The 21,171-nt window shown below is 45.3% G+C and overlaps 1 protein-coding gene and 3 non-coding genes across 6 annotated transcripts in view; 2 read left to right on the plus strand and 2 right to left on the minus strand.

The window, feature by feature from the left end:
- Positions 1–327: 327 nt before the first annotated feature.
- On the minus strand, positions 328–417 carry Trnay-gua (transfer RNA tyrosine (anticodon GUA)). Its single transcript is given in 2 exon segments — positions 328–363; positions 381–417. It is a non-coding gene; the product is annotated as a tRNA-Tyr (tRNA).
- An 803-nt stretch (positions 418–1,220) lies between these two features.
- Positions 1,221–1,293, minus strand: Trnat-ugu (transfer RNA threonine (anticodon UGU)). Its single transcript has one exon. It is a non-coding gene; the product is annotated as a tRNA-Thr (tRNA).
- Positions 1,294–5,754: 4,461 nt separating this feature from the next.
- Positions 5,755–5,836, plus strand: Trnal-uag (transfer RNA leucine (anticodon UAG)). Its single transcript has one exon. It is a non-coding gene; the product is annotated as a tRNA-Leu (tRNA).
- Positions 5,837–14,718: 8,882 nt separating this feature from the next.
- Or6s1 (olfactory receptor family 6 subfamily S member 1) overlaps positions 14,719–21,171 on the plus strand; it is a 7,460-nt gene continuing 1,007 nt past the window's right edge. Inside the window, exons 1-3 of one of the 3 annotated variants that reach the window (XM_076931076.1) lie at positions 14,719–15,487; positions 16,519–16,728; positions 17,716–21,171. The exon at positions 17,716–21,171 is cut by the window's right edge and continues 1,007 nt beyond it. In XM_076931076.1, the coding sequence (XP_076787191.1) occupies positions 17,871–18,932 (1,062 nt within the window). In that variant the 5' untranslated portion in view covers positions 14,719–15,487; positions 16,519–16,728; positions 17,716–17,870 and the 3' untranslated portion in view covers positions 18,933–21,171. The remainder of the gene's footprint in view (positions 15,488–16,518; positions 16,729–17,715) is intronic. The other 2 variants (XM_076931077.1, XM_076931078.1) reach the window with 2 other exon arrangements.

Here is a 21,171-nt window from a genome sequence, read left to right on the forward strand (position 1 = left end):
AGTTAGAAGTTGTGTTCGGCAAATGAGAGTCCGGCGGGCCATCAGAGCGCTGAAAAACCATGTACACAAACAAACATGCCCACAAGGTTCTGTACTTTCCAGTCTTTGATGTCTGGACTTCGGACAAAGGGCAGCAGAGTAGACTCAGAAACTAAAAGTAAACACTGAGAGAGGCGGAAACTGAACTCCAAGATTAACTTTTCTGTTCAATTAGAGATAGGTTGCGATTGGGCAAAGCATATTTGAACATTCTCAGGAAAGAGAGATTGTTGTAAGGACACACTGTCGTAATCACACATTGAATAAAGAGCCCAAAATACTGGCTACTCCTTCGAGCCGGAATCGAACCAGCGACCTAAGGATGGCTGCAACGGATTCACCTACAGTCCTCCGCTCTACCAGCTGAGCTATCGAAGGGAAGCACATATGGGTCTTTTCAGAAAGCGGTTTTCAGTAGGTAGAAGCCGCCGACTAGGCCGTGCGGATGGCGGCGCGTGTGTCGTGCCCCGCCCGCACAAGAAGCTCGGGACACCCCGCCGAGGTGACCGTCCTGCCCTCCCGTCAAAGCCAGAGCTCTGAGGATGCCTGCCGCCGAGTGGGTGCACGCATGCGGCGAAGCGGGCACCAGAGATCCGAAAACGAGCGCTCTGCACCCGGACCGCGCGACACTCTGCGGGTGGGATGGCGTGGGATGCCACGACAGCTAGGAAACCCAGGGCTGGAGGCGTGGCTTGGTGGTAGTGTGGTTAGCCAGCGTGAGATCCCAGGTTTAACCTCAGCACCTCACAGTAAAGACGCTCTCCTTGGAGAAAGGCCATTCTTTTTCCCGGAAGTCATAACCACAGCCTCTTTGAGTTCATTCTATGGATTAGTTTATTTCCTGCGCGAGACAGAGAAGTATCGGGATCCCCCGGCTTCCCGCTCCTGTACCCAGAGGCCTGTGTGCGGACTTAGCCTCCCGGTACAGCATGCGGGGGCCAATCCTGTTTCTGTCCCTCCCTGACCAGCTCTTGCAGGGGGTCAATTTTCCGATCTCGGGCGCGGTGCGCGCAGCAGGCTGTCAGCGAATGCCTCACTTTCTCGGAGTGCAGAGAGCATAAGGGTGCGGGATTGAACTGGAGCTCCGCGTCGGCAGTAAAAAGTAACCGCGCGCCTTGGGAAACATTGCGACAGAGTCCTTTCGGGTGGAAAACCGTGCGCCCAAAAGTCTAAGTAGACTGAGGCCCCAGCGAGATTTGAACTCGCGACCCCTGGTTTACAAGACCAGTGCTCTAACCCCTGAGCTATAGGGCCACACAAACTAAACTTTCTCTCTTTCTTAGAAAAGGATACATTTGCTGTTTCTTTGAACGCCTACCTGCGGGACAAAAAGAAAACAAACCCAGATTATATTTTAGTCCATTTCTTATCAGTGTTAGAATTCAGTCTGAGCTTATTGGAATGGCATACTGATGGATTCTGACAGGGATCACTACTATCCTAAATTTAGAGAAATATGACCGCCCCCTCACCACCACTGCCACTCTCTGGGCGGATACTGACGCTCTCACATCTGTTTTTTGTCCTTGATTCCAGACTTTCGCCACACGCCTCTTAACAGATACCTTCCTCTCAGTGTCAGAACAAGCAATTCCCAGTTCTCCGTTTAATACATTCCTTCACTCAAGAGGCTCCAAATTCTCCGTTTTGCATTTCTGTGCTAGGTTCTACACTAGAAACTAGAAACTGATTAAAACAGCTGATTATTATACCTCTCGACTTGCTACTTATTACTTCCACTATGCTTTGTGCACCGTTACTTGTTGTACACACAACGAAGAAATAACCTTACCACAGCCAATCTCCAGAACGAAGAAGAACCAAGAATTAATAACTAACAACACAACGAAACACCATAAGAGAGCCCGAGTAAAGGAAACAATGAATGCTAGAAGATACCTCTGTAAGTAGTACTTAACTACTGAGCCAACTCTCCAGTGGGAAGTTGGAATCTTTGATCTGAAGCCATTGTCATAGATTTGTGGGAGAGCGGTTTTCAATTTTGTGAAACCGAAATGAAAAGCAAGTATACCCAATGTAACTTGCAAGTAAACCATTTGGAGGGCCCTGAGAAAGGGTAGGCTAGGTCTTAGGATAGAGAAGATTGAGATTTGTACAATCCAGGTGCCAGACAACTCCTGGTAGACGAAAATGATGAGTAAAGTCCAAGAAATAGCAAAATATTTAGGGGTATACCATTAAAAATTTGTTGGTCCACCCTCCTCAAACTGGCCAGAGATGAGACAGGATAGGAGACAGGAATGGCAATGGAAATCCACCACGCGTGGAATAGAGACTTAATTGAAGGGAAGAGAAACTAGAGCCAGGAGCCCAGAGCCATGTAAGCACAAAGCTGTAAGTCTGTGGGCTACAAAGGAAAGAATAAAGACACAGGAAGCAGAGGGCTGCTACCTTTGAATGTGGGGGACAGAAAGGAGAGGTGACTATCAATCCTACCTTGATAGTGGTAGGGCAGAAAAAGGAAAGTTTCATTTCTAGCATATCTGGAAAGGACAGAGATGCAGAAGTGTCAGGGTTTGGGTGGGAGAAATAGGAGATGCAGTGTGATGGTTTGTGTATGTTTGGTCCAGGGAGTGGCACTATTAGGAGGTGTGACCCTGTTTGAGTAGGTGTGTCACTGTGGGCGTGGGCTTTAATGCCCTTGTCCTAGCTGCCTGAAGGTCAGTATTTTCCTAGTAGCCTCCAGATGAAGATGTAGAACTCTCAGCTCCTCCTGCACCATGCCTGCCTGGATGCTGCCATGCTCCCACCTTGGTGATAAGGGACTGAACCTCTGAACCTGTAAGCCAGCCCCAATTAAATGTAAATTCTTATAAGAGTTGCCTTGATCATGGTGTCTGTTCACAGCAGTGAAACCCTGACTAAGACATGCAGGGAGCACATTCAGGAACTGAATAGTAGACAGAATAGGAGTGTTTAGAGTCCAGGAATTTAGGTCATGGTGAGATCATATTAAATAAGCCTGGTAGTACAACTGAATGATAGAGCTCTTTCCTGAACTGCAAAGTCTTGGATTTAATTTCTAGTATTACAAAGACAAATAAAACAATATAATAAAAGTTAAACCGGGAGTAGGAGCTTCTACTTTGTAACTCTGGCTGTAGGGTCTTATCTCTAAGGATCTCATGGTCAAGGCCAGCCAAGGATATATACAGCAAGACACGGTCTCCATCAATCAATAAGTTAAAACGTACGTTTTAATGGGTTACTTTCACTTTTTTAACTTGCATGTTTTATGTGTGGATGTTTTGCCTACATGTATGTTTGTGTACCACTTGCATGCCTGGTGCTGGTGTAGGCCAGAAGAGGGAACCTGATTCCCCTGAAACTGAAGTTAGACATTTGTGAGCTGTGTGGGTTATGGGGTGCTGAGCCATGTCTCCAGGCTCTAAGTGCTTTTTAGGTGGGGTCTTTATGTAGTCCTGGCTGGCCTGGAACTCACAGAAATCTTCCTGCCTTTGCCATGTCCCCACTACACCTGGCTCTACAATTAATTTTTTCTTTTTAAAACCTTTATCTGTGTGTGGGGGGAGGGAGGGGGTGCCATCGAATGCCACAGCCACAGCTGAAAGATGGATCAGGGACCCTTTCACCATGTGAGTTCCCGGGATAAAAAGATGACTTACTACACTAAGCCATCTTGCCACCGCCAACACGATTTTTCTTTTATTATTTGTTGTTGTTGTGTTTGTCTCATATGTTTGTGGAATTCAGAGAACAACTTTGTGGGATCAGTTTTTCTTTCACCTTTATTTACATGAAGTTCTGGGGACCAAAACTCAGACTGTCAGGCAAGCTAGCCAAGTAAAGACTCACCAAACCACCCCAAATGCCCCCCCCCCAAATTAAGAATTAAAAAGAAGTTAAAATTTCATAAGTCATCCACTATGTTATCACTCCTAAGAGGTCTATACTCTTGGCTGGAGAGATGAGCACTTGCTTCTCTTGCTGAAGACCCAGGTCTCAGCATTCACCTGGTGGCTCACAACTGCTCATAACTCCAGCTTCAGGTAACCCAAAGATCTCTTTTGGCTTCTGAGGGCTCCTGCTCAGATGTAACACACGTATTCTTGCAGGCTCATACATGTATCCATAAATAAAAATCTAATTTTTAAAAAATTATACACTGGGGGTAGGGAGAATATCTCTGAACGGGATATTCTCCGTTCTTTTAAAGAACAAGACACTCCCTATGTACAAGGATAGTAAAATCCTTTCTGAGAAGAGCAACAGATTCAGAAACAATAACAATTTTCTAAGGAAGCGAGAGACCAGGAGTTAGGCAGATCCCTGATAGGGAGACAGATGTGGAGAGGGAACACAGAGATATAATTAAGATGGTAAACTTGCAGTTTCTCCCTCATCCTCAGAGAGGTTCGTTCAGGGCCAGTTTTGATTCCCTGAAGTTCCGGGTCTGGCAATAGCACACACTGTCCTTTGTTTAGCTTGACCAATTCCAAATGAATGAAGGGGCCCCATTCCACGCCACCAAAACAACTCAAAACCCCTAACCCTCCAGGGGAAAATAGATTTCACTTTCTGGTTCCCTTTCCCACTTTGTGGGGAGACTTTCTGTATGTTTGCGCTTCCTCACCCCGCCCCCGTGTGAATACCCACGCGCTCCCTAACTTCTTCAAAATACCCGTTGCTGCCTACTGCGTCTGAAATTTCCCCTACCTTTTAGTTGTTTAATAAGTGGAGAAAAAGACCTGGATCATGATCCCCTAGAAAATAACAGAGCTGGGCTAGGTCTGGGTGGCTTCAACTTGGATTGCACTGTTTGCAAAAGAGGTAAGCAAGGATCAGAAATATATACAGCCTTCCCGCTTACTGCCTTGTGGAAATTTGCCCCCAAGAATACTGAATTGGGTCAAATGGAAGATGTGATTTGAATATTACCAGGAAAACACAATTTCCGTTTAAAGATGCAAAATTCGTTCAAATATTTACCAATCCCAATCCTTTCGCTGGACTAGTCCTCGTTTTTCTAGATAACAGCAGAGGGTTCAATTCTCAGCTACGGCTACACACACAAACACAGTTCACCAAAGCAGTGTCCTGTGATTTACACCAGCTGTGATCAGGAACCGGGGGACTTTTCTCCTGCACAGGGAACACGGAGGCCCATGTTTGGTGGGTCACATGCCAGAAGCTCTAAATGAACCACATCTGCGGCTTGGCCACTCTTCCCGAAATCAGAGAACTCATTTTGTTCCGGAGCCGCAGCTCCTGACTCGAGACCCGTGAGCCTCTAGCGCGGGGAGGGGGTATGGTAGCGGGGCGAGTGGAGACCGGAGCACGCTGACATCGCAGAATCCTGGATGCCTCCAGCACCGCCCTGGTTCATCCAATCTGTGTGATTCCATAGGGAAGGGCGCCTCTGTCATCTTCTCCCGTGGGCACCGGCCACCTCTGCTTCTACACAGTGCACAACGCGTCTGCAGCGGCTGGCCACACACTGGGCAAACTTCAGCAGAGGAACTGATCAGCCTGCAGACAGCACCCTCTGGGGTGCGGCCAGCAGGGTTGCAGGACCCACCTCGGAAGGGTGCTTCGTTTAATCTGCTCACTCTAGCGCCTGGCCAGCAGTTTGGGGGAAAAAAAAAATCCTTTAAACCTGAATTTCAGAGCGCAGTTTAAAGAGAAATGGAATCATGTAAATAGTTAGTATACACGAGAAAAAGCAGGCAGGTCGGTAGTGTGGCCGAGCGGTCTAAGGCGCTGGATTTAGGCTCCAGTCTCTTTGGAGGCGTGGGTTCGAATCCCACCACTGCCAGTGTTTTCTTTCCCAAGCCTGCTTTAGTTCGTCTTCATTCTCTCTTTGGTGTAATATAAAAATGCTAGTGGATTTTCTGAGCACCTGTCTCTAGCCTGGGGTATGTGACCAAAAAAAAAAAAAAAAAAAAAAAGCACACTAGTCCCTCATGTCAAGCTCTCTGTGGAGGTCTTTGTAGAGTTGAAACAGTGATGGCTCTTGCCTGCTTCTTAACAAACTTTTATTTATGACAATGTCTTTCTCACCTGTACTTCGCACGGCTGTTTCCCTCATCGTCCTCTATTTCCTAAACAAACCACTGGGAAGTGACATCAAAGGACTGAGACAAACTAAGACCAGAACCAAAAGTCCTAGGGTGAATGTGAAGTCAGAGACGCTGTTTTTCTCTTTGCTTGTTTGGGGCCATTTGTTTGTTTTGCTTTGTTTTCAGGCAGTCTCATGTAGCCTAGGTCGTTCTGGAACTTGATGTGTAACTGAAGATGACCTTTCAACTCCTGAGCCTCCTGCCTGCATCTTCCACGTGCTGAGACAACAGGCCTGGCCCATCGTACATGGCCAGAATTTGAGGTCTTTTAAAGAAGCATTCTCTCGTGGTGCCTTTCCTAACCAAAGGGGAAACAAAACAAAACAAAACAAAACAACCTGTCTTCAAATATTGTCAATTGGGACCTTGAAGAGCCATTTTGGTCTTTATCTTTTTATTTTATTTTTGGTTTTATGAGTTCTAGAATATGGTTCTATAGCCAAACCCAGTCCAGTAGTCACTCAATAGGTTGTGCAGGCCTCAAACTTACAGTAACCAGACTAACACAGACTGCCATGTGCCGGAATCAAGCTGTGGTGGTTTGATTGAGAAATGACCACCACAGGCTCCAGTATTTGAACACTTGGTGATCCGCTGGTGACACTGTTTGGAAAGGTGGTGCAAGCCTGCTGGGGAAGTACGTCACTGGGAGGCTTTGTGCACTCACAGTCCACCCCCTTCCTGTTTGCTCTCTCTGCATTCTGTGACAGCTGAGGGTGTGATCAGGATTTGTTCCCGTGTTTCCCCTCCTAAATGGACTCTGGTCTCTCTGGAACATAAGCCCGAATGGAGTCTACACCCTACAAGTTGCCTGGGTAGTGTGTTACATACATTACAATAGCAGCTGAAAGGTAACCAATGCAGAGTTAAGACCAGCGTTTCTTTCTCCCTCTCTTCTAAGTATATCCTTGTCTGTCTGTCTGTCTCCTTTTCTCTCTATCCCCTACCCCAGGTATTTTGTGTTTCTTTTAGCTATTCTCATGTTTGTCTTCCTAAGCCCCTGTTTCAACCTCAACCTCTCCTTTACTCAGGTAACCTCCCTCCATCACCCCCTCCAGTCACCCTCCCTCCATCACTCCCTCCATCACCTCCCTCCAGTCACCCTCCCTCCATCACCCCCTCCATCATCTCTCTCCACATCCCCTCCAGTCACCCTCCCTCCATCACTCCCTCCAGTCTCCCTCCTCTTTTCCTTCCACCAAACTCTCTCTTACTCTCATTTTCTTACATTCAATCTTTTCTCTCTCTGCCTCTATGTCTTTCCCTCTCCCTGTCTCCCTTCCTCCACTGTCCCTCTTTCTTCCTTTCTACCCTGTTCTCCCCCTCCTTCTTTCCCACGTTTATTCTTTAGTTGTCTGTCTGTCTGTCTGTCTGTCTCTCTGGCTCCTTAGCTTTTCCTTTTCCTCTCCCTCTCCCATTTTTCCTCCACGCTGTCTCCCTTTCAGTCATGGGACAGGGTTGGGAGTGGTTGTCAAGGGTTTCACTGAGCTTTCCTGGGGAATGAACAACAAAAACTGAATAGGGAAAACAGAAGATAGGGCCGTGGAGAAAGCAAAAGTAACAGCTTTATCGGAAACAACTCCATCTGGGGTGGGTTCTAAGCTGGGAGTCCACTAAATGGCCTCTGAGTTGGGTGAGGGGACATTATACAGCCCCGGGTCTTCCCCTTCCACTGCTGGTGATGCCTAGATTCCCTTTTCCTCTCCCCTCACTTTCCCACTACCTTTTTTTCAAGATGGCTTCTGGAAACCAGAAGCTGCCATCTTATTGAGGCTGCTTTTGCTTACCCTATCTCCCTCCAACTCTCCCCCCAGGCCTTACTCTTTGTTTGCCTTCGCACACATACCTCCCCACTTCCTTGACAGGCTCTCACAATGTAGGCCTGGGAGACCTAGAACTCACTGTATAGACCAGGTTGACCTTGAACCCACAGAAATCTGCCCGACTCTGCTTCCTTAGTGCTGGGATTCTGGTCTTGTGCCCATTCTATCTCCAGATCTGCCCTCCTTTCTCCCCTCAGCCCCCATGTCTCTTTTCGTTCTCTGAGGGCTTGTTAGTTTGTGTTTGTCTTTGACTCCTTATGTGTTTCCTTGCAAGTATGTGACAGTCCCCTCTCCCTTTTTCTCCTCCTTCCTCCACTCTCCCCCTTACCAGTCCCTGTCTTTGTAGCTTATTCGATGTCTTTCTGTCTCAATTTCTCACCATGTGTGGAGGAAGACAGACATGGGAACAGAAAAGACTCATTCTAACCATGTTTCTTGCACTTGTGAGAAAGGTTGTCACTGCTAGCAAGATGAGGTCACTCCTCAAAGTGGACATGAAGTATGCCTTTGTAACTACTGACCTCAACTCCTGTGCCTCTGCTTTTCCAAGCTCACTCACACTTTTGCGTGTTTTACTACACGTGATGGAAGAGTGAGGGTCACCCTCTCTCAGTTAGCTGCTCACACTCGAGGGTGAAAGAACTCAAGCAGCCTGGGAGGCTGGGGACTAGCGAGTGAGTAAGGCAAGCTAGATTGGACAGCAACTGTGTTCTTGTAGAGCCATCTAAATTCACATCTTTTTCATAGGCCACTGTCGGTGGGAGCTCTTGCTGGTTTTTGCTCCCAGGTAGTAGTGGACCCTAGCTGGAAGATGAAGAGGCCCAACCTCTTGCAGGAGGAGAAGGGCAATGCCAGGATCAGGAGAGGGGTGGCCTCTGAGAAAATGGAGTAGCTAACTGCTATGTGGTGTCCAACTGGAACTGGCCATGACAAAGGGCTCTGAAGGGAACCTCTTCCATAGGAGGACAGATTTCTAATGTTTGAGAAAAGGGAGGGGCCGTTTCCCATTGGGTCAGGATGCCTTTTCAAGAAGCTCCTCTCAGTGCTAATATACAGTGTCTGCATCAAGCCAAGAAGTGCTTCCCACTGCTGAAGGAAAGCAATATCACTGTCAGGCCAAGAGAATCCCCCTGCCTCAGCAACGTCCTGGTATTCTGTAGCCTTCAAAAGGCTCGAAGGCTTCAAGCCTCCAGGCCTGATGTGGTGACCCCGCCCCCCATTAGTCCCAGCTCTTGGGAGGCAGAGGCAGGTGGATCTCTGTGAGTTTTTACCTGCCTGTTCTATCTAACGACTTTTAGGGCTATGTAGAGAGACCCTACCTCAAAAACAAACAAACAAAACAAAACACCAAACAATCAAACAAAAGGGTTGAGTAAAGTTTTAACAGAACAATGTTTTAATAGTAACAGAACAGAGAAAGTTGATTTCAAGATAATACAATTATTGAGATCGCTGGTGGAAACACTGAGAAGGCAGGTTGTGTCAAACAGGGAAGTCTCTGTCACAGCCCCAGTTTCTATTTGATAACATTCTTAGCTTTTGGGTTGGAGAAGCAAATTAGTGGTGTGTTAAAAGTCTTCGTCAGAACTGGGGAAATATTTAATAGCAAAGCAGTGTCATGCAAATGTGAGAACTTGTGTTCAGATCTCTAACACTTGAGTAAAGCTGGAAATGACATCTACCTGTGAGATGACTGACACCATCTACCTGTGAGATGACTGACACCATCTACCTGTGAGATGACTGACACCATCTACCTGTGAGATGACATCACCTCTCTGCAATCCCAGCAGTTCTGGAGTGAGACAGGAGGCAGAAACAGGAAAGAGCTTGAAGAATAATGGGAAATCCTGCCTCCAACAAGGTGGAAGGCTAGGACTGACACTAAGGTTGTCCTATGTGCTCCACATATGCACTGTGGCATGTATGCACATGCATACACATACACACATGTACATACACAACCATAAAAACACAAAGCTAGAAACTATAATATACAAACAAAAGACCAGTAAAGTGAAAAATAGTATCCAAACAAAGCAATATGTGACAAAAACCTACAAAAACACCATTAAGTTCATTTTGTGTTGGTTTCATTTTGTGTTGGTTTTATTTTGTGTTGGCTGCCCACCTACTGTTGAGTGCGGGGCCTCTCTAAAGTGTGGTTAGTATACTCAGTGATACTCCAACAGAGAAAACGGAATTTTCCTTTGAAACTGGTTGTCCACTGGAGATAGCTTCTTGTTTATGTCCCCGTCTCAGTCTGGGCCCCCACATGGTTTGAACCCTTGTGGGTTCTGTACACGCTTCCTCTGTGTGAGTTCATGTGTGCTTCACTCCTGTTGTGGCTAAAGGCACTACTTCCTTGGAGTCTTCCATCTCTACGGGCTCTTACAGTCCTTCTGCCTCTTCTTCCTCATGGTTCCCTGAGGCATGGGGGGGAGGTGCTCGATGAAGACATCCCATTCATGACTGGGTGTTCCACACTGTCCGGTGTGGGTTTTGTTATAGTGATGGGAGGCTGGTTGATGCAGGGCAGAACGCTGATCAATAGAATGAGTGCCATCACAAATGAGGCCAGAGTTCTAGCATGTTCTTTTGATCTATGGTGGCAAGTGAATAACTCCAGGAGTAGAGCAAAGGACCCTTGCTGAGGACCTGGGCAGCTAAGACCCCGGCTTCCACATCTTCTAACTTCAGTAGCAAGAAAATAAATGTGTGATTTATTTTCTTTAAACTTGAGCTTTGTTCATGCTAGATAGGCAAGTGCTGTCACCAACCTAGCTCCTCAAGCCACCTGGCTCATGGCAACTTGTTACAGCAGCCTGGACTGAGCTAAACATCTGTTATCACATTTTGTGACAGTACTTTGTCATGTGACAGCACTTTGTCATGTTTTCCTATGCAGTTAAAAACTTAAATGGGACAAAAGAAGAAATTAATTTTAAGGAATCTGTCAGAATGAAAAACCAATTTCCATAACCCAACCATTACTCCAATTCGATCTCTGCACTCCAAACTGTGATTCTCTGTGTTTTTGAATTTCTATCTTGTCTCCACAATGTCTGGATTAGAAGCAGGTTGTTTCAGATAAAGTTGTATTCCTTTTGGAGTTCATTATCAGTTTGCAGGTCTTGGGATCTGTAGAACCCACATGATATTTGACATTCCCCAGAGACTGGTTGGTTAATTCTGCAGAATTAGCTTCTGTCTTTGGGGAGATATTTCTGATGTTAATTTAAAAAAAAAAAGATTTATTTATTTTTTATATATTTAAATATACTGTCACCGTCTTCAGATACACCAGAAGAGGGCATCAGATCCTACTACAGATGGTTGTGAGCCATCATGTGGTTGCTGGGAATTGAACTCAAGAAGGGCAGCCATTGCTCTTAACCACTGAGCCATCTCTGCAGCCCCTGATGTTAATTTTTAACTAAGGAAATATTGAATTTCTAAAAGCTTGGTCACCTCACAAAGAATTGATTGTCACTATTATATGTTTACTCTGTTTTCCTCTCTGCATTTAGAGCATGAGACAGTCTCAGTGAGAACTTTCCTCCATGGGCTTGGGTGTTTGAACACTCGGTCCCCAATTGGTGACGCTGCTTGGGGAGGGTTAGGTGGTGCAGTCTTGCTGGAAGAAGAATGTCACTAGAGGACAGACTTTGAGATTAAAAGCCAAAGGCCACTTCCTGGTCCCTCTTTCCCATTCTTCCTAACCATTTGAATTCTCAGCCTCTGCCTCCTGCAACTATGCTTGCCACTTGCTACTGTGCCTCCCCACAACAACAGACTCCTATCCCCCTGGTGCTGTGAGCAAAAATAAACTCTTCCTTTATATCCTGTAGAATTTCCCCCTCTCTTATTACTGAGAACAGGTAGAAAATGTTTTAACTACGGTTATTGATGTAAAAAAAAAATCTATTAGTTACTTTATGTGTTTGCCTTTTGCTGTCATATAACAACAACAAAAAAACATTGGAAGAACCAACACTACAACAGTTAATGGGATGATGGGAAGAGAGTGGGTATGGACAAGGGAGGGACTTAGTTTCCCTTGTGTTGCTGAAGATACAAGTGGGTTTCTGCAAGTGCTCAGTGCTGCGCCCAGTGCTGTCAGCCTGCACATTGTCATAGCTTTACTTTGAACCACCTTAAAGACAAAATCTAAAACATCATGAGCACATGCAGTCACAGACATAAGCACACTTCCCCTACTATGTCTAGTGTCACATGATCAACTAGGTTTGATAGTATTATTAGCCGAGCGCCAGAGTCATTTTCACACATGTCTAACACTTAATTTTAACGCTTAATCTTTGACAAGAAGAGTCTCTTCAACAAATCGGTCTGGAAAAACTGCATGTCTTGCATGCATGTAGAAAAATGAAACTATACATGTCTTACCCTGTAGAGAAACTCATTCAAAAAGGATGGAATACCTTAATGTAAGACCCTAAACTTGGAGATTGACAGAGGAAAGAGAGAAAATGCTTCAAGAATAGTTCCAAGGACTTCTTGGAAAAGATTCTAACTGTATAGGAAATAATCTTAACAGTTGACAAAGAAGATTGCACAAGATTAAAGCACTTCAGTGCCACAAAGGAAGCAATCTTTGTAGTGAAGAAACAGCCTGCTGAATGGGGGGGGGGGAAACTTGCTATGTCTCATAGAAGATAAATATTTAAAAAGCTATAAGGAACCCCAAAGTTAAAAACCCAAAATTGTGTGACTAATAAGTGAACTAGTGAACTGAATAGATAGCTTTCCAAAGAAATAAAACAAAATGGCCAATAAGGATTTGAAAATGTGTTTAATATTCCTAGCCATGGGGGCTGGAGAGATAGCTCAGAGGTTAAGAGCAGTGGCTGCTCTTCCAGAGGTCTTGAATTCAATTCCCACCAATGACATGGTGGCTCACAACCATCTGTAATGGGATCTGATGCCCTCTTCTGGTGTATCTGAAGACAGTCACAGTGTACTCATATACATAAAAATAATAAATAAATAAATAAATAAATAAATAAAGTAAAAAAAAATCCCTGGCCAGTAGGGAAAAAATTAAAATAACTTTGAGACCCCATTTCACCCCAGTTGAAATCACCAAGCAAGAAGTTACAACAAGTGCAAAGGGAAAGAGAAATTATTATTTACTCCTAGTCAGAATAGAAATGGGTGCAGCCAGTATGGAAGTCAATGTGGAGACTCTTCAAAATACCAAAGCTTACCATGTAATCAATCCAGCCTTGCCTCAAGGAGTCTAAGTCAGCATCCCACAGAGCTCCTCATCAACCTGCGTTCAATGCTGTGTTGTTCATAGTAGCTAAGAAATGGAGCCAACCAATGACCAACAGACAAACAGGAAAGGGGAACATGGGTAGGTATACATGGTGGAATTGTCTTCAGCTGTCACACAGAAGGAAATTATGACATTCATAGGAAAATGGATGGAAATAAGCCAAACTCAGAAGATAAATATTGTGTTTTTTCAATATATGGAGTCTATATTTAACTTTGTCCATACATTGTACACATGCATATTTGTAAGTGTATATATGAATACATACATGTATGCTACATGCATGTATATGTGTGGGATATGGAAGTAGGAAGGTGACTATGAAAGAGAGAGACTAAGGGAGGGGCAGCCGAGTGGGTAACAGAATGTATGTGTCATTAAATGGGACGACGGTGGGAGGGGATTCACAAGATGCTGAGGAGGGATATGGGCAAGTGTAGGATGGCAAATAAAAATAAATAATAAAATAATAATAATGTGCATTGTGAAAATGTCTCAAGGAAACCAATTTCTCTGTATGCCAGTCAAAATTTTAAATTTTGAAAAACTTGTTCTGTAATTAAAAAAAAACAATCTCGGCTTATTTTTTCAGTGGCTTTAAGTATTATAGTTTGATCAAAAGTTTTATTTTGAGACAGAATCTTATGTATCCCAAGCTGACCTCAAATTTATAATAATCCAAGTGCTGTGCTTACAGGCATGAGCCACGAGGTCCCGCTTCAGTTAAGGTTTAAATTTTTGCATAGAGTTCTCTAGACAGCTCTCACACTCCTTGGGTCTTTTCTCCAGATGCATCCTCCCCTTAGGTTAGCAAGTGAGAGCTCCTGCTTAGAACCTGGTTTGGTGCAACAGCTCTGCCAATCCTCTGTCCGATCTTGCTCCTTCCTTTACAGTTTAGTGATGGCTTGTCTCACTTTGCCCAGGCTTCTTTATGGCTATCTTTAATGCTCTCAGAAGGATTATGTCCAGCAAGGACTGAATCCAGTCAAACTGACCCTGGAAGGCCCTGGGTGTTCTACTTGGCTCAGAACTCAACTCATGTTTATTTCAGAGGAGCAGCTGCTCTTCCATTCTGGGGATTCAGAGTAGGTGAGTGTGCATGCCATTTTAAAGCATCTAGTATGTTCCAAGCACTGTGACTCATGCCAGAAATGCAAAGGTGGAAACTTAGTGCCCTAAAGATGAAGAGACTAGAAGACAAGCCAAGAGGGAAAGGTAGTAAAGTAGCAGCTTAAGTATCAGGCTGGAAAGAAGTCAGCAGAAATGGTTGGTCATAGTTCTGGTTGGAAAGTGCTCAAAAAGGTGGGATGGAGAGGAATGAGTAGGAGAATTGAGTAAACTGAGGCTTGGACCTGAACAGGAAGCCATCAGGTCTTTAGGAAGGAGCATATGGTCCATAGAGATGAACACATGCGAGCAGCTGTCTAGAATCCTTGACAATGTTTTGGGTACATGGAGTTCCATGTGATTGGCAGGATATGGAGTATATGGCAGGGAGAAACAGCAGCAGAGAGATGGTATGGACAGCCTCTTACTATCTCATCACACCCTTGGGTCTTCCATTATTTTCTACCATAGAACCCAAGGGGAAGAGTTGCACTATCATTTTAAGTCCTCGGGGTGAGGAGGTGATGTCTACGTTGCTTGGGTTACAGACATTTCCCCCTGAGTGTCATGAGGAGCAAGGTGGTTGATGTTGGTCAGGTGCCATGATTTCCTTCATTTCCACAGCTAATGCTTTTTCTACCGTTGTCTGACTTAGGGTGGTTGATGTCAGATGAAGACAACAACATTCTTTGTCTCCTTTTCAGATTTACAAGGCACAGGGTATAGGAAGTTATCATAGAATCACAAATTTCTGGAACCTCTGGGACATGTTTGCACCACACGCTCTCTCTTTTACTGTCTTGCTGTCTGGATAATTTCTTCTCCCCAGCCCTGCTGTTCCTTAAGCTCCACATGTCTAGATCAAGTCTTATTTCTCCAACGGAAACCAAAGTGGCACATGGAAGATCCTACCTTGCTATACAGAGATTTTTTTAGAGACCAATGACTTCAAGTGTTTCTTCCCTGCACTCGATCTAAAACCAGGAGCCTGGAAGAATGGGGTCTAAAAGCAAAACAATGGACATTCTATTCCTAAAGCCCATTGAGACAAAAAAATAAAATAAAATGAAATAGAATACAATGTTTTTCAACCACTAGAGGGAAAACATCTATTGGTAAGTGTGTTGTACTCTTAAGGTAGAAGTAACTACCCATGTTCACCCCCTTGCCTTCCAGCTACTGTTCCTGCAGTGACATTTTAGTGCTGAGACAATTGTCTTTCACATGAGCTGTGTCTAGGTCAGCCCAGGACACTGATCATTTGGTAGGAGCTATTCCGTCTACAGAGAGATACTGGGCCCTGGTGTTTGACTTGCTGGTGGCATAAGAAGGGACAGTATAGCCAGGAACTGTTTTTATACCCATCTCTGTGAATTCAAGGCCAACCTGGTCTATATAGCAAGGTCCAAGGCTACTTAGTGAGACCCTGTCTCAAAAGACTCAATAAGACAAACAGAACACAGCAATCTGTGAGGAACAATGTAACACCCTCCTCAGGGTCAGAAAGCCTCTCTGCTCACTAGGCAGAAGAGAAGATCAGCACCAGAGGCTATGCCAGGGAGAAGAGCCCAAGGGAAGAGGCCTTACCTACCCTCTTGTTTCCCCAAGTGCAGAATTCATCCCCTGGAGCTTCAAGGAGACCAGCCTACTCTCAGTTTTGCAGTGCAGGTTGCTGGAAGGATGGCGGGGTGGAGGTGATACTGACTTACAAATTGGGGAAAATAAAAATATCAAGGTCCTATGCTTATGAAATATCAAGGGCATTCCGGAGCAGGAGAGTCATCCCCCATTACATCAGGTATAGGTAGGCTCAGTCCAATGAGGTGGTTTCACAAGGAATGACAGAGGGCCAGAAAAAAGATCTGCTTTGAGGTACCCCATGCCTTCTCATTACATCCTTACTTTCTGTTCTTAGGTCAAATGCTTTGCTTCTGTGAAAAATGTTCCTCTCCCCTCAACACTCACTCAAGAGCCTGTATTTTAGGGCTCACCCCAGAGCCTGTAGTTTAGGGCTCACCTCAGAGCCTGTATTTTAGGCATCTCTTTCTTGAGAACACTACTTACCCTCTAAGGCTCATGTTTCACACTCTTCCTAACATTTCTTCATTACTGGTCACAAACTTTAAGTTTTCTGTTATGTCGTTAGGCATTGGACAGTGATCCAGCAATGTGCCCTGTCATTGAATCATGGTGAGAGCAGAGCTAAAACTGTAGTCCTAACCTGCACAGTGTGATTTCTGTAGATGCTGGAGGGAAGAGTGCCAGCAAATTAGCCCCTAAGGTGGATAACCACAAAGCTTCTGTATCCCAGATGAAAAGGATACATACTTTCCACTCCCACATCTAAGATCCAGAGGTGAGAATGGGGACCAGAGTAAAGAGTCGGGAGTTTAACGTCTGCTGGGGGTGGGATGGTTGTGTGTGGGGTAGAATGGGGTGTGTTCAGAACAGTAGAACAATCAGTGCTCTTAATACTTAATCCTGATACTTTGCTACTGAGAGTTTTTAGTTATTTTTTTCTTATCTTTAGTTTGTGTTTTCCTTATCTTTTAATGGAGACTTTTAGAGACAGCACTTTAGAATACCATCAACCTGACCTTTTTTTTTTTTTTTTTTTTTTTTTTTTTTTTTTTTTTTTTTTTTTTAATTTGTGGGACTGGAAAGACTTGAATCAACTTCATTTCCAGTTTAATTAATTATAGCAGGAATTTGTAATTTTGTTTCTGACAGTGTAGTGAAGTCTGTTTTTGGAAAGGCTTCAGACTGTGTCTCAGAAGGAAAATGTCACAAATTGAAAAAGGCCTCCTAAGCACATATTAATATTAGTGAGGGCGCTTGGCCTGGATACAACAGACTAAGTGAGTGGATCAACATGGCTTCTTGCTATAGTCTCATATATACTACAATTACTTCAGAAATGAGAGCAGCTTGTGATTGTCTGAGTTTGGTTAGGCTCTTGGTTTATTGGGAAAATTCTCCATTTTACTGTGAAAAGGGAGAATTGGTGCACACAATGTCCCAGGCTCTACTGCTAATTGTTTAGCTGGGTAATTGAAATTCAAACAAGAACGCCATCCCTTGATTGCTTCCAAACATGGGGGCAAGCCAAGCCTGGACTTTGACTTTCAGTCCTGATTTCTCTGCCACTTCGTTTGTTAGGTTGACGTAGGAAACTTTTGAATCCGTTGTCCTGTTATTTCTCTTGCTCCTTACTGAAATTTGTAACTGAGGAGCAGAGCGTACGCGGTCAGTGTGCGTAGAGACGCAAGAATTCTAAGGCAGGAAATCGACTGGAGCTCTGTTTCCTCACAAAATCACATTCTCATATTTTCACCCAATTCAGATGTTCAGAGATACTTTCCCCATCGTAATGAAGAACCATCAGTCAAGTGTTGAGAATGAGATCGGTGAAGATACAGGCCCCTGACGTTTCCCTAAGCCTTAGCTACCCTTTAGGGGAACTTACTCTGTAAGCAGACAGCGACCTTGAGTTTCGGGATGGGTGACAGAACATCTTTTCATCAGGAGCACATTCACGTGGTCTTACAGCTGGAAAAGATAATAATGGCTCCACTTGGGAACCAGAGTGATGGCGCGGCAGAGTTTGTCCTGGCGGGCTTCCCGAATCTCAACAGCACAGGAGCGGAAGTGTTTTCCCTGTTCCTTTTCATTTACCTGTTGACTCTCACAGGGAACATGTTGATTGTGGGGGTGGTGGGAGCGGATCAGCGCCTGCAGACGCCCATGTACTTCTTCTTGGCTAACTTGTCCTGCCTAGAGATTCTGATCACTTCTGTCATCATTCCGAAGATGCTGAGCGATTTCCTCTCCAGACGGCACACCATTTCCTTTGCTGCCTGCATTACTCAGTTTTACTTTTACTTCTTTCTGGGGGCCTCGGAGTTCCTACTGTTGGCCGTCATGTCTGTGGATCGCTACCTGGCCATCTGCCGTCCTCTGCACTACCCCTTGCTCATGAATGGAGCCGTGTGCTTTCGGGTGGCCTTGGCCTGTTGGCTGGGGGGAATCCTCCCTGTGCTTGGCCCCACAGTGGCTGTGGCCTTGCTTCCTTTCTGCCGACAAGGTGCTGTGGTTCAGCACTTCTTCTGTGACAGTGGACCCTTGCTTCACCTGGCATGTACCAACACCACTAGACTGGAGGAGGCTGACTTTGTCCTGGCCTTTCTTGTCATCGTGTCCTCGCTCTCCGTTACTGCTGCGTCCTATGGCCACATAGTCCTGACCGTCCTGCGCATCCCCTCTGCTTCGGGTCGGCAGAAGGCTTTCTCCACCTGTACCTCCCACTTGATGGTGGTAACCCTCTTCTACGGGAGTGCCATTTTCCTCTACGTAAGGCCATCCCAGAGCGGCTCTGTGGACACGAACTGGTCTGTAACCGTGGTCACAACATTTGTGACCCCTCTGCTGAATCCATTTATCTATGCCTTGCGCAACCATCAAGTCAAGGACGCCTTGAAAGAGATGTTAGGAAAGGTAGTCACAAAGCTTTTAGAACAGTCTTTCCTTGGGGATAGTTTGAGAAAGAAGACAGTCAGGTGAAAGCGAAGGGACTCAGTCTCAGGCCCACAGGACTCCATTGCCAGCTCTTCCTTCACCGTGAGAGGAGCCACAGTGAGCTTCAAGGAGAGCAAGCCGACATTTCTCTTTCAAGCAAACATGAATCCACTACATTATAACAACTCGTAATAACGCCTCATACTATTTTCAGTTTCTTATTTTATTAATATGTGCCTCTGTGGGGGATATGGGGTACGCTCATGAGAAACAGAGATTCTCTGGTGGGTAGACAGGGAGAGGAGCCATGGCTAGGTAAGAAAGGTGACCCACTTCCGACATGGCTGGCTTTTCTTACCTTCCTGATCTGTTACAAAAACTTGGCAGCTTAAAACAAAGGTCTGGAAGGCTTCCCCCTCCCCTCCCCTCCCCCCCTTGCCAATAGGCCCCGGCTGACACACTATTCCATGACAGTTATAGGCCAATCAACTAGTCTGTCTTCAAACCAATCAACCCTAAATTAGGGGAGTGTGGTGCCCCATAGACTCACATGTGTGAATGCTTGGCCCATAGAGAGCGGCACTATTAGAAGGTATGGCCTTGTTGGAGTAGGCTTGGTCTTGTTGAAGGAAGTGTGTCACTAGGGGGTGGGCTTTGAGGAGCTACGCTCAGTGTGACACACAGTCACCCTCTGCTGCCTGTAGATCAAGATACGGAGCTCTCAGCACCATGTCTGCCTGTAGGCTGCCATGCTTCCCGCCATGACGATAATGGACTGAACCTCTGAAACTGTTAGCAGGCTTTGACGAATTCCATGTCCTGCGTGCGTAGGGTTTCTCAGTGTGCAACAGTAGCACTTTTGGGTGAACTCCGACTCTTTGCTCCACCTATGCAGTCTGGCACGCTCCCTCTGCAGTATTTCAAGTCAGTATCTGCTTAAAGACTTATAATCACAAACTTCCAACGGTTGTTTTGGAGAATGTTAGCATACTCGTCATTTCTGGTTTTTATCCAACATAAACTATAAAGTAAGCCAAGACACATATCTGTGCCTTAGATGACAGAAGTCTTCCGCTGTTTAGTTAGTAGGTGTGGCACATGCACCTATTCCTGGGGGTTCCACTTGGGAAGCCGTGAGTTCTACCCAGTCAGGGTTACATAGTGAGACCTGGTCTCAAAATGGAAAAGAAAATATAATTAAAGACCAGAAGGCACCTTCAAAAGCTAGCCTCGGCAGCCTGGTCTACACAGTGAGTTCCAAGATAGCCAGGGCTACATAGACAGTCCCATCTCAAAACCCAACCACCCAAGAGATATATAAATTAAAGTCAGTCTCAGAATTCTTGTTTTGTGGCTAGGCTGTGTAGGTCGCAGCCTCCACAGGCTTGCCCCTGGAAGATCCCAACTACACCGGTATTTGACCTCTGACCTTGATATTTCTCTTTGGCAGCTTTACTTTTTTTTTTTCTTCATTTTGTTTTGTGTGAGAGAGGAGCAATAAGAAAAATCTGGATCCCCTTTAAAAAAAATTAATCAAGCTATAACAGTTTTAAGTCAGCTTGGCACAAGCTACAATCATTTGGGAAGAGGAACCTCAGCTGTGAAAGTGCCTCCATCTGATTGGCCTGTGAGAAGCCCGTGGTGTGGTTTCTGGTTTGATGACAGATGTGGGAGGACCCAGTTCCTTATAGGTGTGACTGTTACACGAAGTCTACCAGAGATGAACACTCTGACAACATTTGTTGCCAATTGAAATTCTTTATTCCCGCTGGCTGGGACTACACACAGGAATTCATGACCTAAGTGTAGTCTGGAGTGGACACTGCACAGGGGTTTGAAGGCGGAGTCCTGGCGTCTTGCTTAGCAGCCTGCTGGGGGCAGCGGTGGGGAGCTTCACAGAAGCAAGCCGTTTGGTTTGACAGAAGCATCTTGCCCTCCTGTTCCTAGTGGGATTCTCCATCAAGGAGATCAAATTCGAGTGAAACCCGAAATAGCCTCTGAAAGAATACAAGATGGAGGAACTGCTGCACTGCCTTACCCTGCTAGAATAGCACTCCTGAGGTACCCAGATGGTCCTGGGTGTCATAAAAAAAAAAAAGCAGACTGAGCAAGCCAGGTGAAACAAGCCAGGAAGCAGCACTGCCTCCACTGACTTTACAACAACTGGCCTCAGGAAATAAACCATTACCTACAATGACCAGTCCAGAAAGCCAACCTACAGTCAGACTTAAAGGGACCCACAGTCCGGTCTCTAGCATCTAGGCCCGGAGGCCACAACAACCCA

The sequence above is a fragment of the Arvicanthis niloticus genome, chromosome 3 (assembly GCF_011762505.2).
Source record: "Arvicanthis niloticus isolate mArvNil1 chromosome 3, mArvNil1.pat.X, whole genome shotgun sequence".
NCBI classification, from domain to species: Eukaryota; Metazoa; Chordata; class Mammalia; order Rodentia; family Muridae; genus Arvicanthis; species Arvicanthis niloticus.